This window comes from Stigmatopora argus, chromosome 1 (assembly GCF_051989625.1).
Source record: "Stigmatopora argus isolate UIUO_Sarg chromosome 1, RoL_Sarg_1.0, whole genome shotgun sequence".
Classification (NCBI taxonomy): domain Eukaryota; kingdom Metazoa; phylum Chordata; class Actinopteri; order Syngnathiformes; family Syngnathidae; genus Stigmatopora; species Stigmatopora argus.
Window position 1 is genome coordinate 9,999,947 of NC_135387.1, and position 19,397 is coordinate 10,019,343.

At 43.0% G+C, this 19,397-nt stretch overlaps 1 protein-coding gene across 2 annotated transcripts; it reads right to left on the reverse strand.

Moving 5' to 3' along the window:
- Positions 1-418: 418 nt before the first annotated feature.
- On the reverse strand, positions 419-18,276 carry LOC144075991 (prospero homeobox protein 1-like). Of its 2 annotated transcripts, none has more exons than XM_077603492.1 (7): positions 17,899-18,273; positions 16,228-16,614; positions 15,244-15,819; positions 13,849-15,090; positions 11,506-11,613; positions 6,556-6,750; positions 419-1,752 (listed from the first exon to the last, which is right to left on the reverse strand). In XM_077603492.1, the coding sequence occupies exons 2-7, from the start codon at positions 16,558-16,560 to the stop codon at positions 1,567-1,569; spliced, it is 2,640 nt and encodes an 879-aa protein (XP_077459618.1). In that variant the 5' UTR covers positions 16,561-16,614; positions 17,899-18,273; the 3' UTR covers positions 419-1,566. The 2 variants fall into 2 exon arrangements, with proteins under 2 accessions (XP_077459618.1, XP_077459628.1); XM_077603502.1 differs by lacking the exon at positions 419-1,752 and adding an exon at positions 1,766-5,061 and having other exon boundaries at positions 17,899-18,276.
- Between the last annotated feature and the right edge of the window lie 1,121 nt (positions 18,277-19,397).

Consider the following 19,397-nt stretch of genomic DNA (forward strand, 5'->3'; position numbering starts at 1 on the left):
AGATGAAAGTGCTCTAATGAAGGAGGCTTGCAGAGGTGTGGACACCAAAAAACAGGGACAAATCAGTGCTGCGGAGGATGGTCGTGTATCAAGGGCAGATGGGCCGTGTGTACTCACGTGTGAGTTTGTGTGTGTGCGTGCCCCTGCGTCTTTGTACTGGCTAATCTAGGCGTCAGCAGCTTTTTGAGGCTTTTGTGCTGACAATAATCACACAGCGCTCCTCTTTTCAATTCATCAGCAACAACAAGGACGGATCACATGTCCTGATGGAGAATACAGCCAGAGAGGACGGCACAGTTAAAGTGGCCATCATGTTGCCTGGTTACCGTCTGGTTTCATAGTGAATGCCACAAAATACAACATACTCCACATTTTAATGTCAATAGTTTAGTTTTATTTCTGTGTTGTCGTGTGATGAATGAGTAAACCAGAGGTCTAGTCTGTAGCAAGCTTTAATTAGAATAATAAGCCTCAGAATATTAACATCAATAATCAGCATTAAATAAAACAATAGAGTGGTCAGAGTTTTTGTTGCATCTCAAATGACAGCCGTGTATTTTTTATGCTGTTTAACGTATCACCTCGTGTCAGCTTCTTGAATCTCATGAATGTGCAGAGAAAGTAGAGGCGGAATGTTTTTTTTTGTTTTTAATATGTCTCCAGACATCCTTAAGATGTGAGACTTGAGTACTTTTAAAAATACTGTAATGTTATTCATCACTGAAAGCAATCAACACTCCACCAGGAAAGAGGATGTTATTGTGAAAATCCAGGAACCAGCAGAAACAGGAATGATTGTTCAGTCAAAGGATCAGTGTTTGTGGCCAGTAAAACACTTAAATACAGCAAGTCCTTTTCACTTAAAGATTTGCCCGCAGGTCTTTTGATTGATGTATCGTGGAAAATCAAAAAAGTGCCAACTCAAGTTTTTTTTATAATGTTCTTGCTGGGAAAGAACATTTAACAAATGAAGCTGCAAACACACAAAAAATACAGCAGGCCTCCTATTGTCCATTGCATCTCTCCAATGCCTGAATGCAAACAAGTTTGATGTTTCATACTTTGAGAGCAATTACCTTCAAGTCTTGCCACACTGAATGAGACAAACAGAATGTAAACGTAAAAGGGAAAATGAGCAGTTTGGTGGGAATGCTACAGAGCTTTACTAATCAGGAAATATGTGTTGGCGTGCATGTGAGATTGTGTAAACTCATACAAAGGAGAACAGCAAAAATACAGGAACATCACGTTTTTTTTCCCTTAGAAATGCCCATCACACTTAAAAACATCCACGATAAAAAGAACTTTATATATATTATCTTCATTGCTAGTTGGTTCCAATCTCTGTCCGCAAAAGGATGAAGAGCATGCAGGAACGTCTGACGAAGAGAAACATCTTTGAATGCTCTCGGGTTTCTCGAGACCGTTCGGAAGAATGTTGTCTTTGTCAATATCAAACTTCATCGCATCTCAAGATCCGTCCCGAGCATCACTAAACAACTCTTTTGGCCGTTTTGTTCAAATTTTTATTTGTTGCGGTGGCCCATTGGGCTTCCCACCTCCTTATCAGTCATGGAGCAGCTCCTGGAGGCAGTTTGGAGATTTGAAGGTCTCCGGGACTTCACTGTCCAGCTTGCAGATCACCTTGTAGATCGCCTTCTTCCATGAAGGATCGGCATCTTTGCCAGCCACGATGGCATTGAAGAACTCACGGAGAGTCACCTGGGCCACCTCAATAAAGCGATCAGGCACCTGAAAGCCCCAAAAAACATTTGTAGATCTCAAAACATTCTTTCTTTTATCTGCCTGTGTGCTCAAGTGATTGATCATTAAAGACCTAATTGTCCTTTTCCATGTTATGCCCATGTTTGTGTTTCCTAACAAGCAGAACACACACACACACACACACACACACACACACACACACATTGTTTTCTCCTATTCTTTCTACCCCACTGCTGAGTACAAGAACACAGAGACACTAAACTACCTTACTCTCTCACCTTTTCACCACCTTTTTGTCTCTCACATTTTGCATGCCCATGTACTAACACACACCAACACATGCTGACTCCTCCAGAGAAGGTGCATGCTCCTAGACACTACAGCAAAGTGTGTAACCCCGTCACACGCGGCAGGACACGTCAAGGTTAGATGCCATCAGAAAGGATGGATCGTCCTCACTACTCACACATAAGCGCACTAAATGATTCCCCAGACTCTTGTACACTATCTCCACCCTCTCTCATTTTTAGCAGCCCCTGAGAGACTACAGTTGTTTCAATGAGACCCTCTGTCACTGCAGTCAGTGTGCAGAATAAGCAGGTTGTGTTAGGCCAGTGATTTTGAATTATTTTCTGTTGCGGAAAAATTAAAAAAAATTACAAACTGGCTGTGTAAAAACCATGGTAAAACCCTTCAAACCGATATTTGGCACATGGCTATTTCATAGATTGTTGGATTCAGTGTTAATTTCATCACGAATGCTTTTTACTGCACGTATTGTACATGCTGAGATATGTGACCTCTGACATGTTGTCTCCAGATCTGATCCACTTTGCCATTGGTCACTATTTTCCTATCACCATCTGCTTCCTTTTTCCTCATCTTAACTATCTCTGCTATCAGTCATGACTTGTCACAATCCCCATGGCATTGTAAACTCTCATGGTTAAAGATTTATTTATCTTTCAGGACTGTCACATTCTTCAGCAGTACCATTTATTCCACTAAACCTGAGATTTTATACCAATTAGGATGTAGTGAAATCCATACCCATTCTAAGGGTTTCCAGCAGATGACAGCCAAATTACTTTACCAAAGCTTAAGAAAGGCAACTAGTTATTCATTGTGGTGTCAAACTTTGAAAGGGCTGCCCGCTTTACAGATGACAAGCAACATTTCTTAAATTTTACCTGAAACGATTTTCTAATCGCATCATGACATGTGAATCATTGGGGTCTGTAGAGGGAATTTGTGCTCCCCAGTGGATTCAGTAACTTCAAGGATTCTGGTGTTAAATTATCAAGTTATCACTGTCAAGTAAGTATGAACAGTGGTATCTGACATTGCCAAGTGCGGACCTCCACTGAGTCAATCACGTGCATCTTTTGAATTGGCCACAGTTAAATTGCCCATTGTGGCCGCTGTCTGTATTTACATTAATTGTACAGTTTATTTTTAATAATGCATCCTCAAGGCCAGTGGTTTATTATTATTATTTTTTTTACCGTTCTCGTAGGTCTAAAAAATGAGCTTGCTTGTGTGTCACTGAAGAGGACAATAGGGGGTGGGGGGTCATCTGATCGAGAGGCTGCAGACCACTCGTATCACATGACAGCGGCTCAAGGCCACGTCTTTGTTAGTCGGCCCATTGTCAAAGCTGCGGAGACAGCTGCGAAGGAGAATCACTGTGTACAAACACACACACAGGAAGCCCACACACCAACAATAAACCACCCCCCTCGTGACTCTTCATGGCTCGGTGACAAAGACGATGCCTTCTTCTTCTTCGTCCCAACTGGAAGACACTTGCACATGCGCTCACATGCACTCATGCATGCATTCTCCAAGCCGATCGCTATATTTATAGTGACAGAAACTGGCAGGTGGCTTTGTCTGTGGTGTGGCTTTCTCTCTGTCCACCAGCACCACATTTTCTTATTCTCTTTGAAACTTTGGTCAATTCGAAACTAATAGGGGTTTTTGTAACAGTAATTGCTCCACGTGAGTGAATTCACAAAAAAAGACAGCTGGTTAATGCTGAGAACCAGTATTTGTTTAGAGCTGCAAGAATTAGAAGAATGTTAGAATGAGCTACTGTGATTGGAGCAGGGCCTCTTGGCATGGGAGAGAATAGGAAGCAGGATGAGTGAATGGATGAATAAGACGAAAGGAAAGATGAAAGCGTAAACAGAGAAAGGCATGAGTATTTGAGCCTTTCATGTGGCACCGTGCTTATGAAATCAGATAGTCCTGAAATGTGAGGCACCACCACGCCACTACTAAGGTGTGTATGTGTCTCATTTGAACTCAAAGGACAGGATTTGTAAGTCTCTACACCCACACTTCAACAGGGGCTCTTTCAGATCATCACAAATTAATATCTGCCTGAGCATGACTGTGGGTGTGCAACTTCTGCCACAAATAAAATGACTTACAATTGAAAAAGTTCCACGACAAGTAGGTAAAAACAAGGGCACGTGTATTTTTATCGTTTAAAGTTCAGTGTATCATGTTGCTGTTGTGTAGTGCAAAGTGTGACCGCTTAAAACACGCAAATGTGCTTGTTGGGCAAATATTTGCACAACTTTTAAACTCACAGAAGCCTCGTACAAGTTAAGGATGTCAAGCCCAAAGCTGCTGGCAGACTTATCGGAGAGTCGTCAATCTGTTCCCAAAAGAAAGTTTAAAAAAACAAACAAAAAGGAAACATTTCCCTTCCTCTTGGCAACGGCTAGAAGCTGACACCTTCCCCCTGAGTGTCCTGGCAAAGAAGAACCCTCTGTCTGTTTTTTTTGTGAAGTTGAGTCTATTCCCCCATTACCTTTCCCTTTCTCCCACCACCCCCTCCTCATGCCTCCCTCATTAGCCAACGGCTGAGCTGTAATTAGGACAAAATACTTCCAGAGAAGGGGTGGTGGGCGATGGTTAGGGGGGGTTGGCCAGTGTGTACTGAGAGAGTGAGGTTTACAAGAAAGATTTTTTTTTATTTTAAATGTGGCTGCATAGAGAACAAGGTAATTAATGGAGAAATGATAATCACAAGCTAAATACTGACGGCAAATGAATGAGATTAAAAGTTATTATTGATTTCTATGATGTTAACTGGACGCCCACGTAATTTCTGGGCGGAGATGAGGAGGGAGTTGCTAAAGATGAACGAGGTTGATAACCGATGAGGAGGACAGAGTCAGAAGGACAATGCGGGGAGGGGCGGAGGGCTGGCGGGGGACAAATCAAGGTGGAACCGTGATGCTAAATTTGGCTAAAAGGAGAAGACTCCTGTGCGCGACGGAGACTTGCTGAATCGGCCGCGGTTCCGGTTTCACGCCTCCAAGCCTGACAAAGAGAAAGAGTCCCTGGTCGGTAATGTTCCCTCAGGGCAGACAAAGGAAGGAGGCAGGTGAAGGTGGATGCAGCGAGGTTAGGCGTCACACTAAGGCAGAAAGATTTGGGCTACATCTGTGCAACTTGTCAATTGCAACTTCATTTCAATGAAGGTCTAACGGCTGAACTCACCCGTTTGGCAAAGAGGCACTTCAAAATAGAGCCTTAAGTACCTGAGCCAAGATAATCCATCAACTAAAAATAAGAAAATAGACTCGGACATAAAACGCATAGCATATGTGGCTGAGGTCACCTGACCCCAGTTATACAAAATGCAGTCAAATCTTGCCCCTTCAAGTTTCCTCTCACTCAGTTAAAAAGAAAACGTGTGTGCGTGCTTTCCTTCTAATCGACGTCTAAATGCTGCTGATGTTGTGTCAGAGTTTAAAGGCCCTGGGGTCCCCTTAGACTAACATTGGGAGAAGTGAGGGGTAGAATTTGACTTGTGCAAATCGCTATGACAAGGTCGCCCATGCCTTGAGCAGCGTCCTCTTTCGCCTCGTCTATCGCCCACAAACACACAGGCACGCACTCACTCACACTGCAACGGCCTCACCTCAGCAAAAAAGCAAGAGGTGACTGTTCGTTCTTAACAGTTGACTTGGAGGGCATTTGTAAAAGTCAATTTGTATAAAAAACGTTTGACCCAAACAATTTTCGAATTTGAGACTGAGGGGGTCATTCAAAATTAGGTTTGTTGCTTCTATCCAATCCCTCAGTGTTGAGTTGGATTAGCACTGGAAGTGTAGTTAATCTGTATGGATTCAATTCTGTACTATTTGACAGTCGGTGCATTAACATGCACACAATTTGGTTGATTCCTGAGTGATTCGTTTTTCTTGATTTTGTTCAGGTGAGTGTTTCCATCACTTCCATTTGATCCTTTATTTTTCCTTGAATAAACATGCGTCATTCTCCAATTCAAAGACTATATTAGATCGCGCCTGGAACATCAATACACTTGGCCGGTAGTCCCTGTGACTGAACATGAAAAGCACCGGAGGAAATGAAGGGGTGAATTGGAACTGTGGGTGAGTTGAGGAATACGCCAGCTACTTCAAAAATATTTGAAGTAGGGCTCATAGGATACTGAGGGTGAAGTGTATTATTTGTATTTTTGGGGAAAAGCAAGCTTAGCTATTTAATTTTATCAATGCTAAATAATTCTTAAAAGTGTAGAGAGTTGACGAGGAGACTGATAAAGGCTGTTCAATGACAAAACTTTACTGGCTTCCACTTATAGAAGTGAAAAAGCAGCAGTGATATTTTGCCATATAAAAGTTTCATTGCCTCCGTGACCAATTTCACAGATCTGAAGTGATCTGAAAAGCCTCCCAAAACGTAGTAAAAATTGTATAAACACAAATAAAATAACTAAAAGTAGGGCTTTTGTTTGCAATAAAAATTAAATATCAACTGGGGTAGTTAGTATCTTTCTCGACGTACCTCAAAGTCATTGGCTTTGTTGTAGTGCATGTTGAGCGCCCGGAAGAGTTCGGCATCGCGGCCAACCGCCAGTTCCTCGACAGCAGTGACGCCCTCATTGATGGCCTGCCGGGCGTACTTCTCCATCTGGATGTAGTAGAACTCACGGAAATTGCTGAACCACTTGATAAGCTGGGAGGTGATGCAGCGGTTGAACTGCAAACAAGTAGAGGAGAGGTCAGAAAGGTCTAACAAAAGTCATCCAATGCTCAGAGGGAGCGAAATTGACTTCCTGACAAGGTCCAGTAATTGGTTGACACGGTGTGAAAAATACACATTTTTGTAAGACAAAACATGGAAACTGAACGTCAGACTGGTGAATGCGTGCGTTTGTATGTGTGTACGTGTATTGGAGATTGAACAGAATACGGCAGTAGGTGTGGCGAGGCAGAAAAACAGCTTTGACATGGAGATTAAGCTCAGCATTGTTACCGGACATCTTTCTGCAGGGGGGGCAAGCAGGGTTTGGTTGGGTTGGAGGCGTAATGGGCAAGTATGCAGGAGTTTAGTAGCACATGTGCACTCATCAGCACTCATCTTATCTCTCATTTTCTGAACCGCTTTATCCTCACTAGGGTCGCGCCTATCCCAGCTGACTTCAGGCCAGAGGTGGGGGTTGCAAAAATTAACGGATGAATTAATATAGAAACTGCTTATCACCATCACCTTGGTGAGCAAGTGCAACTATGAAATCAGAAGGAAGTGCAGCACTACATCAAAAGCTTATTTGTGAGACTTATTTAAAAAAAATATTGCCCAAGAACAGAACAAAACAATACAATTCATTAAATGAACTGTTATTTATGTTTAGGTATTATTTTACGGATTAGTCAAACATTAAAACACCGCCTGTCCCTGAATTGTCTGACTTTTAGAGCTAGATTAAAGAAAAAATCTTGGAAGTCATAAGTAGTTTAATTCACTGTCCCAGTTAACTGATCCAGGCAACCTCATTGCTAAACACCAATATGATCCCCCTCCCCCACTCAAATTTTGCTCATCCCAGTGGCGACTCTTCTTAGAAGACGAGAGGTGACAAATCGCTGAGCATGAGGCATGCCACTTTGTGTTTACACCCAAAAGAGGGAAAAGGAGCCGCATCAGAAAAAAAGTGTCAAGTGATGCTTGCACCCCTCCATCTTCCATCCCCTAAATGCCCTTCCCATGTTCATGCCAGAAAGTCAAACTACATGAATTGCATGCACTGCAACGTAGCACATTTTTAAGACAAGTTGAATGTGCGGCATCAACATAAATAGCCACTACAGCTATTTTTTTAACATTATTCCTTAAGTGTCTAAGTATGTGCAGTTAACACATTTAAAAAAAAATACATGTTATTTTGGAATAAATATGCAGTTGCTGCACTATTGCGGTTAAGGGTGAAAGTAGGAAACTCCTGAGCCGCTCATTACTTTTTAAGCACCTTCTGAAGTGCAAATCCACTTAAATATTTTTTATGCATTATACAATTAGATTAAATGGGAAAAAGGAATACAGAGGAAGATAGACATTTCTCGTGTTTAATCTGATTTAAGGTATTTAATGTATTGATTGTGTTACTGTGTTACTAGAACGCAAGGATAGCGTTGTAAAATATGACAGTAATATCCCCATTCCTGAGAATATTAATATTCTCAATTAGCTTGCTTAAAAAAAATATTTTCTCATGTTAATTGTTTAAATAATTGTTAATGGCAGTGCTGCTGGTTCACATCGCTGATTTCGCTAAATTAGCAGTTTAATTCCAATTATCAGGAGGTGGGTTAGGAGCTAATTGATTCCTGATAAAATGTCAGTCAACCTCTCAAGGAAAATAGTGCACCGTAACGGGTTGAACTGGATACATGCACGCTTCTGAAAGCAAACTTGGGTATGAGATGATGAGAGGGTGTCAAATGAATCCACTCCCCTCCAGTCTTAACAGGGCCTTAATTGCTGTGGCTTACTCTCTCAAGACAGGATGGCGACAACCTTGAAGTCTTCACACCGACATGTGAGTGTCTCTTTAAAATGAGAGGGCTATTAGACATTAGTGTGTTTGTGTGTGCGCGCGTGCACATCATACAGCATGTGAGACTAAAACAGTCGTGCGCTCCAACCCACTTCCCACAGCATACTCGGCCATCGTTCTACACAAGAGGCTCATCTTTAAGAACTGCTTTCCCAGAGACAAGTCCATTCAAGTCCAATTAGTGTGAGCCATTCAGGGTCCTAATTCCCTTACAGTGAATCTGCCTGATCCTCCTCACACATACTACTTATTGTTCCCACAGAGGGAGGGGTGGGACAGTAACGAAAGCGGGAGCGAGACACTGACCCGGATTTTGAAAATATTATAATAATGAGGGCAGTGAATGCAAAAGGACAATGAAACAACACATAATAAAGTAAAAGGACAGCCTGGCTCATCACAAATAGGATTAGCTGCGGTTCATTTTATATTAAACGAAATAATATCCTCCCATACATTCTTATGGCAGATTAACATGGATTATCTGTCAATTAAAACCAAATTTAACAATAAATCATTTGCATAAAATGCTAATAGAAGAGAATACTTTTCTTGAAGACACAGCCAATGATTTTTAGGTGTGGTTTTTGCTTGGCAACCATTCCAGAGTCTAAAACTACCTGTGGCAAATTTGTTAACAGATTGCTGTGGAAGCATACAGCTGCCATACCATAAGGAAATACAATTTCATTTCACACTGCAATGTTGTAAAAAAAATTAAACATTATAAATTTCGAATTTTAATGTGGTAAGGAATCAAATTATAACAAGGTAAATTTCACTTGTAAATTCAGCGAAACAAAGGCATTCCTTAAAATTGAGGTCACCGCAGGAGTAATCAAGTCTTGTTTTGTCTTATAAAGCAGTTGTGCTCGTTTAAGTGATTACTCTATGTTATATTACTGTTAAAATTAAAGGAACGAGTTAAATTAATACATAAATACACATTCTTCTATGAAACAAAAATTACGATACATTTACGTAAAATTTGCGGTGGCAGCAATATTCTTCCGTAGTTTAGACAAAAAAAAATCAAAATATAGTTCTGTGCAAATAGAATTTTCATGAATATAACCGTTTTCAAAATAAAATCTTGGGTTGACAGTCACATTTTTAAGCATATTTCCACTGGCAATTTTATATAAAATCTATTTGTCACTGTCTTGTTCGCACTTCAACTAAGTAAAATACACTCACCGCCTTCCTCATAGGGTAAATACAATTATGTTCCAAATTATTCAAACGGCACTGCAGTATATAGTGTTATTGTAAGCTTCATTTAAAATGTATCTTGTTCATAATCTGAACAAATGATGACTTGCAAAATGAAGAATTTGTATATATTCATTCATTTTTCGAACAAGGGTCATGCTGGAGCCTATCCAGGCGGGGGACACCCTGAATCGGTGGGCAGCCAATCGCAGGGCACAAGGAGACGGACAACTGTTCACGCTCACACTCATACTTAAAAGCAATTTAGAGTGATCAACCAGCCTACCAAGCATGTTTTTGGCATGTGGGAAGAAAAATCAGAGTACGTGGAAAAACCCACGTAAGACCAGGGAGAACATCCAAACTCCCCACAGGAAGGTCCGAACCAGGAATCGAACCCTCGATCCCACAACTGTGGGGCTGACGCAATAACCTTAGTTAGTATATATTACATTTATATCCTTATTCGATCTGTTTGTGAGTGAGAAAAAAAATACATGGCATTGGGGGTTGAATTTTGAACACAACTGTATAATAATATCCAGCGAGGAAGACCAATTCGCCATTGCCACAGTTTGAGGTAATATCGAAATGTTTCTTCCTTTAGTTATAATTTAGAATATTGTACCTACCCTAAATTATTAGACATATTGTCAAAGGAATATTTATGATTGTGTTATTCTATGCCTTTGTTACAAGTCCTGTTGTGCCCGATGTTGTGGCCAGTGAATGTATTTTATCAGAACTACTGAATGTTTTTTATTATTTTTATGTATGCATTAGAACAGGTGTATGTGTGTTTATAGTAAATGGCCCATCAGAAGCAGGTGATCTTAGCAACCTTGTGTTTGCCTAGCAACCTCATGTCCCGGCGACCCTCGTTACCATAGCAGCCAACGCCGATGTGGCACTGCCTGAAAGAAGTGGTCACGGCAGATACAGTACGAGCAACAGCGCAGCTGGTGCTCGTGTGTGTGTGGTTGCGTGCTCATTTGAATGCAATGTCCCGGTTCCACGAAGGAGCCGTATGTTCTTTCGCAACAAAACACTTCACAGCCTGTAAACACAAAACAATCAACGGCTTTGTTTTAAAGCTGCCGTTGTTGTAATTTGTTTATGCCCCCTGCCCCACAGTGCTCGCCCGCTGTCATTTTCTCAGGACCACTCCCCCAATACGCACACAGACCTTCCATCTGCGTGCCTGTCAGTTGAAGTCAACTTTAGTTAACGCGCACCACATGAATTTGGAATGATTGGAGATTGCATCTCTGCCTTCGCAATAACTAATCTATTTTTCAAAAGTGAAACCCTTGTGTATATTTTGAGTGACAAGATAAAGGTTGAGGTCAGCTTGGGGGGTTGGGTGGTGATACAGTTTGGTGAGACACCATTGACACCCCCTCACCCCAACACACACACAACTCCCACCGACCCCTGTCCTTTGCCCCCTACAGGATGATTAAGGCCAGAAGCTAATTGTGCTCCAAAGATGTGAGCAAACTGGAGCATCCATCTGCAGCATTTGTTTACACAAATAATCAGAGAATAAATAAAAAATACAGTGAATAACTAACATGTATAAACCATATGACCTCCTCCTCTGCCTTCCCCAAATATTTTACTATTAACTTCCTCAGAGGCAAGCACAAGGAGAGAAAAAAAAACATGAAGACACAAGTGCTTACCTTGACATCAGAAAAGAAGATTTTGAGCATGTTCGAGGACGGATAACGAGTGTAGAAGAACATGAGTTTAGCCTTCTTCAGATGGTTGGGAGATAAACCTTCTTGGATCTGGAGAGCAACGTTAAGGTGGGAACAAGCAGGGTTTTGCTGAGCAGGGTGTACTCCTGCACAATAAACATTATATAATATGTACAGCCCTATGAGACAGAAATTGCTAAAAACATTGCGAGACTAAACAAAAAATTCAAAAAGAGAGGGGAGGTAGACTTGATGTCGATTTGTATAGTTAGAATGATTATTTTGCATAAAATAGAGCAGCAAAAAAGTTAAGCAATAAGAAATGTTTTATCATAGTGGCCCAGTAAAATGTAAGACACAAGCCTCATCTTCCAATCATGCCATATTATCAGCTACTCAACCACCACGGTGTCTAAACCAGGGAAATAAAAATTGCGCAGTCCTTGGTTGCAAAGTGATGGTCCGTCTGCGCATGTTTATGTGGATGTGTAACACGCGCGTGTGCAATGACAGCTGTGCCCCACCACTCTGCCATTTTGCCACCACATTAACAGCCCCATAATCTATCAGTGAAGATGAGGCAATCAATGTGACCCCCCGCAAGGTCAATTAGCGCGTGCACACACACAAAGAAACCCCAGGGGCCCAATAAAGCTGCTGCCAACAGGAGACCGAAGAAAGTGAAGTGTGACGAAAGAAGAGAAGTAGTTTGTCTTTTTAGTCCCGCATTTCAATTAAATCCTATCGGTTCGGTTGGGTTTGATATTTATGCTTGTCACAAATAAGTGTTAACACTGTGTGAAACTGGAGTTGAGTCCTGCTCAGTCATCCATCATTCATTCAGTCGCAGATACGCTATTTAACAACAAGTGACACCATTACCTGTTTAACATTCATGCCAACCTGTCACTGTGGTGTGTGGATACACATGGGACAGTACATCTGGATCTCTGAAGCATGTTTTAATGTAACAGCTCACAAATATGACAAACAGTGTGATGTGTTGTTCTAAAATATGTGTATTGATTATTTGTTGATCCTGACACTGTAACCTGACCTCGCGTCCAGGTGTGTGCGTGCGTTTATTGGGGGGTTTTGCTTAGAAGAAAAGAGGTGGTGGTGGGGGGTCAAATTCATAAATGAATGGAGTACACCTGCTCAGGTCAACACAAAGGATTACTGATGCTCAGTTTGTGTGACATGTTGTCCAAATAATTACTTAGACCTACCTTGTCGAAGTCATCATTCTATTTAAATTTAGGTTATAAAAATTTGGTTGTGCAAAATAATATTTGCATTTGACCCTTTTTACCTGGCATCTAACCAAAGTGGGTTGGTGATATCTTTAATGTCCTCTATTTTTTCTTGAAATGCTGATTTGATGGGGAGTTCAGAATCTTAATTTTTCATTTTAAGAACTATTTTTCTCTTTGAATTAATGAAATAAAACTGACAGCAGGATTATGGGGCTAAAAAATATTCACTTTTTAAAAGTAAAGCTAAATTAGCTTTGTAGCGGCACTGATATCACATAATAAGGACGGCAAGGAAATACAATTTTTGAAAGTTCAAAGTCTTATTTTGTTTCCTACTTTGTTCTTCAATCGTGTGGACTTGTGCCATGTGTGTAAATGTAACTGTCAGAAGCCCTTTACATATGAAAGGTTAGGAATGAAAAAATAAACAGCTACCTGCAAACACCTGTCCACGTGTACGCGCCCAGAAAAGGGCGAGCATGCATGTGTATGTTTGTGAAATTGAAAGAAGCGATTGCACACACACAGCTACTAAGCAATAGGTGGCAAAGGCCAACGAATCAAAGTGTATGTAGGGGGGACTTAAGAAGGAAGACGGCTTGCTAAACATGGACACCTTTTGAAAACTGGCATCAATGAGGCAGTGTCTTTTCCTCTCTTTGAAACATGATTAGCTTTGAGCTGCTGTATACAAGGTGTTGACCTAAAGTTGCGCCCCCCTTATCCCTCACTTGCTTTGAGCGTTTATGTACAAAGTCTGTGTGATGAAAGCGAATAAAACCGCACTAGAGCGCATGAGTGAGCTGGAGCTCCATCGACTTAAAAGAAGTTGAGAGACCAGCGCATAACCTGTTTAATCTTTCGCGCCCTTGTAAGACCTGGCACACCTCGTTTCATCTTCCCTTTACAACATGCAATTGAGAGGGGGGGGGGGGGGTCAATTAATATGCATTAATTGATACTACAGACTTTGTGCCAGTGGTGTGGTGTCGGCAGCTGCAACCGCAAAGACATCAAATGCTCGCGCGCGCACACACACACATTCACAATCTTGGGGTGAGAAGGATACAGTGCTGCTTGAGTATGGTGATATGTCAGCCATGTCTGCCAGGTCGCCGCATTCAGACTTAATGAGCGACAGCGACAAACCTTCAGGCCCGTGTTGATTCGGAGAACTCTGCCTGTTGTGGTGGTGACCGAGGTGTCCCCCTCCTAGGGTGGCCATTTTGGTTCTCAGGCTTAGGGTTTCGCGGGTCATGTCCATTAAATCTGGGGAGGAGTGAATGTGGTGGTCCTTAGGCCCGGGGGCATAGCCAGCCCCCCCGCCGTGCGATCCCAGAGGGCTGTGAAAAGGGTAGCCCATGAGTGGAAGGGGGAAGGGGTGGCGAAAGGATGGAGGGCTGAACCCAAGAGAAGCTGTGAGAGGAGAAGTGTGGATGGTGGGATGATGAGGGGGAGGAGGAGGTGGTGGAGGAGGTAGAGAGTGGGTGCCATTCTCTTCGCCGTTACTCCTGTCAGCGCCCTTGCGCACCACCAACGGGAGGGCCTCCGTTTGATCGTTTGGCGTCGGCACTCCGCTCAGCCTGCCGCTCAGGCTGCTGAACGAGTCCAGTGGGCTCGGGACTATTATGTCGCCGAAGCAGTGCAGCCTGGGATTGGAGGAGTGGTAGTTGGAGGAGTGGTAGTTGGAGGAGGGGCTGCCGTCTCCATGAAGATTGAGGGCAAAGGCGCTACCCCCAAAACGATGGTCTGGGGTGAGTGAAGTGAGAGGACCAAAGGGGAGAGGACCAGAAGACGATGAGTTGGACGATGACGGGGCAACCGGTGTGCTGTGGCAGCCGGGGTTGTTGCTGACGGTCTGCTTGGGTGATGAGAAACCTTTAACCACCGTGTCAACAACCTGGGAGACGGCGCAATTGAGTTCCTGCTTCAATGTCTCGGCTAACTGCCTCCCCCCTTGCCTCTTCATCATCCTCTCCCCATTCTTCTCATCATCCTCATCCTCCCCCACCCTGTCCACCCCATCCTCCTCCATCTCCCTATCCATCAACGCCTGTTGTCGCAGCAGGGCTCGGGCTCGGTCAAGGAACAAGCCTGGGTCCAGCTCTGACAGGTCATCATGACGGCGCCGCCCTCGGTCGCTGTGCCTCTCTTCTAGGCCATCAGAGCGGATGCTGTCCTCAGAAAGGTTACCGTCCTCATCCCTTTCAGCGCTTCGGTCCACCCTGCCGCCCACGCGATTTTCCTCCTCCTCTTCTGTCTCAGAGTCATAGATTTGGTAGAATTTCTCTTGGAGTTGGCGTAGCTGCTTCTAAAAAAAATTAAGGAAAGAGCAGAGAGTTGGCTTGTGGTCTTGTAGAATTGACTTTGGAGTTGAATCTGTACTTCTACATTTACTTGGGAGTATTTTTACTTTGAATTTAATACACAGTGAGAAATTTTGCACCCTCTTTTCATGACAAACCTGCATGTCTTCCAACTGTAGTTTGAGTTGTCGCCTCTCCTCTTGTCGTTGCTCTTGTCTGGAACAAACGAGCTGGGCAAATCTGTGCTGTTGCTGAGGCAGGCGCTGCTTCCTCTTGTTCTCCCGGTATACCTCACCGGCAATGACGCCGCCTGTCCGCGAACCGGGAGAGCTGAGGAGAGAAGATGCGCAGTCGCTTCGTCTGTGGCTGTGACTGTTGCCGTCACCTCTGTGCTCGTTGTTGTTGTTGCCGTTGCAATCCTGGCTGTGATCGTCAGTGCTGGTTCGGACAAGCGGTGAATGACTCATACCGCGGATGATGTTTTCCACCCGCGCCCGCTTCGCCCGAAGGTGCTCGTCCGACAGCCTGTCTAAGTCAAATGTGGCAAGGGGCAGCGTTTGACTGTGGGAACTGAGGTTGGAAGAAGGTAGCGGTCGTCCGAATGACTGCTGGGCAGAAGGGAGAGGTCCTGGCGAAAGGCAGTTGGATGGGCTGTCGCGGTCCTGGGAGGAGGAATTACTGCAGGCATCTTCAGCCTGGATTTCCGAGCCGCCGCTGGACAGCGCTCCACTGCCCTGAAAAAGACAACAAAAGTAGAAAATTAACATTAACATCATACAGTTAACTGACTGTATGAGGGGAAAAACAGTATCTCACAAAAGTGAGTACACTCCACACATCTTATTCTTATAATAAATATTTTATCTTTTCATTTGACTCAAGAAATTACTCTGCTTTGACATCAATTAGTCAGTGTGCAGTTTGCATAACTGCTCATGTACGGCCACCTGAATAAATAATTTTGCACAGCCATTAATCTTAAACGCTGGCAATGAATGTGAGTAGACCCCTGATGTAGAAAAATTAAGCCCAATTAGGCATTTTCACTTTCAAGTGTCATGTGATTTTTTGAGTCTCACAGCTTACTTTGTATTATTTGATTTGAGTAAAAACACAAATATTGCATGATGAGAAGGAAATACCTGGAAACCAGAGTCACTCCCCCCATTCTTCCCCATATTCTTCTTTAGAAGCTGTGAGATGATGGTTGCCCCAGTAAAAGGCATCATGGTGTCCTCGTATGAATTGGCTCTCTTCAGTAACTTCCTCAGAACATTGGATTTCTCGCCATCACCGTTGGTGCCGCCGTGGCCTCGAACTAGAGAGCAATCTCCGTCCCGATCGGGGCTACGTGACTGGTTCATGCTGTCGAGTAGGATCCCCGTGACACTGCCAACGGTCCTTTTCACACCGATGTCCACTCGACGGCGCTTAGTCTGTCTGGTTAGGAGCGCGGCGCTGTCATGATCAGGCATCACGCAGGGCAGCCTGACTGACCATTACCAAGGGTCCTCCCAAAGGCACTAAAGCTGTGGAGAGACAACACACAGTTTACAGCTATCCATTTATTCCATACTTTTTATCCTGCCTGGAGCGGGCAGTGAGCTGGCAAAAATCCTTAGCTGACTTTGAATAAGCTGCACCGTTTACTGGTCACCATGAGCTATTTGCTTAGATCACATTTAGACAGATAACCGTTCACACTCAGTCACAACACCTGTTCATAAATTGTTTACTCATTGTAGAATGCACGTTTTTGGAAATATTAGAGAAAAAAAATACCCGCTTCGAGAGCCGATTACACTTAATTTAGTTGCACTTAAATAAACTAAAATAAAAATCTCATTCATGATAGGTTGGGAGGGAAAAAGCTTCTGATGTTAGGTTTGGGGGAAGAAATTAAATCTTTCATCTTTTGACATACTTGGAGAACACTCATTTTCAAAGAGACCCTTTGTCTATAATCTCCAAGTTTTACATCAGAAATGTTTTATATTGTACATACACAAAACTGTAGATGCAGGAATTAATGGATGAATTAAGTCCCTTGATGAAAAAGGCTCACTCTCCTGCTAGATAATGAGACTTTTGCCAGTCAGCCTCTCTCCTCCAATTCACCAAGTAACTTTTGTTACAAAGCGAATTATTATCTATTTCTGATATTAACTTTGTCAATTACTTACTCTCCTTCACACACATGCGGACGCACTCACACCCCCACAAATCCCCATACGCACACACAGTTCTTTGTTTAAATGGCCCCTTTTATTTTAGTTTTGCGTCACACATTTTCATGCTTTGAAAGCGTACAGTACACAAGCCAGCCAAAATCTACACGTGTGAGCTCACGTATTTACCAGAAATCATTTCGAAGTGTGTGATAAGACACGTTTTCATTGAAGACAAAAATCGGGCCATTACTTTAAGGTTAAATTTGAGTCAAATTTAATAGATTAATCTTGGTACATTTCCGTCAAGAACTTTTATCCTATTCGAAAAACAAAAATGTGTCTCACGTGGGAAAGGGGGGCAAAAAGTTATTTTTTTTCTCCAATAATATTTAGAAAGTTTGAAACTAAAGCAGACAGTACTGTTATACATCATTTGTTCGCTTTTAACAAATGTTTTTATTCTACGCGGCGGAGTCCCAATCGGCCCGAGTCAAAAGCGCGCACGCGTAACCTACCAACAGAAGCCATTCGGATTTTTTCCCAAATTTAAACACGCTAAATCAGACAAATATAAACCTGCCGTACACACAAACACGTAACATGAGCAGGAGTTAAACAGTTGATAGAAGTTTGCAGACTCACTTGCTTTTTCTCCGATTGGGTTCAGCCGAGAAAAGAGCCAGGCGTGTCCGAGGATGAACCGTGGCGGAGCGGGGATGATGAGTGCGAGCTCTCGGTAGGTGAAACCGAACATGCAGGGTTTGGGGGGGACCAGGACAGGCGTGTGTGTGACGTGCCCGGGACCCTTTGAAAGAGATGGATAGCGAGAGAGTCAGCTTGCCTTCTCCGAAGAATGACCAATGTTGTGGGGGGAGGCTGTGGAAAAGGGGGTCCGTGCGCGTACCGGCCCGTCGCCCACTTTGAACACGGGAGTTGTCTGACTGACCGTACCACAAGACTCCACACAAGAGACGACAGGGCGAGGAAGGGAAGCCAAGACGCCGCGTCACGTGAGGCAACGCCCCCACCTGACCAATAAGGAGAAAGGAGCCGGACTGCCGGCTTTTATTTAAGAGGAGCCCGGGAGCGCACAAGCGTGGGGACGGCGGACCTGGGGCTGCCTGGACCACGCGCGGAGAAGAGATGAAGAGCATAAGGAAACTATTTTTGTTTTTACAATTTAAAAAAAATCTATTTTCTGGTTCACATTTTAATTTACTCTGTTTAGATATTCGAATAGGTCTTATTTGCCTTGACTTCTGAATGAAAGTTTAGAAACCACCGAGGCAGAACTGGCCATAAAATTATGTTCTCATAATTCAGTGTTGAATATCTAAGAAAACAGGAAAAAAAGTCATAAAATTCCTTTGTTGTTGTGCCTACTTAAATGCTGAAATCGTGCGCTTCAATGAAACGAGGGCCCTTTGCTGTTCCTTTATCTACGAGTTTAAACAAATCTTGCAGTGTTTGCTTTATATTGTGAGCTTGTGCAGGAATATGACCGCTTTAAGTGCGCGTTTAGGAATAATTGTAATGGTTTCTCAGCATTTTTTAAATGTCAATATTATCAACCTTTCTCGCGCAAAGACTCTTTTGCTCTGGATAAGTTGTTGCAATATTAAAAAGGCAGGCAAACTGCTTTCCCTCACGAGTTCTGTGTCACTTTATTTATTTGAATTATTTGGCACGCCGCGGACACGCGAGAAGCGCTCGTTTCCCTGCAGTCCAAATTGAGTTGCAAACCACATTTGCGGAGGATGAAGTCACTCACAGTGGTGCGTTTTTCTTGTTTGGTGTCTTTAATGCACATTCTATTACTAATACTTGTTTGGGTAGAGCGAAATTATAATTTAGTGTGTGCGCGCGTGCAAGCAAGCAAGCAAGCAATCGCCTTATCTGCACCAAAGGAGGGGGTACGATTGAATTCGACTTTCTAAAGCTTGCAAATCAATTTTCTTCTTTGAATTCACACAAACTTTATTTTTCTCTGTAGGCACAAATAAAACAGCACACTGTGGGTGTATAGTATACACGCCTGCTTTCTGAATCAACCCATTAACTGTTAAATAAAAGTCTAATTTACATGGTATTACGGCATCATTGTAATTATTCATTATAATTATTATTAGTGTGGGCTGCCC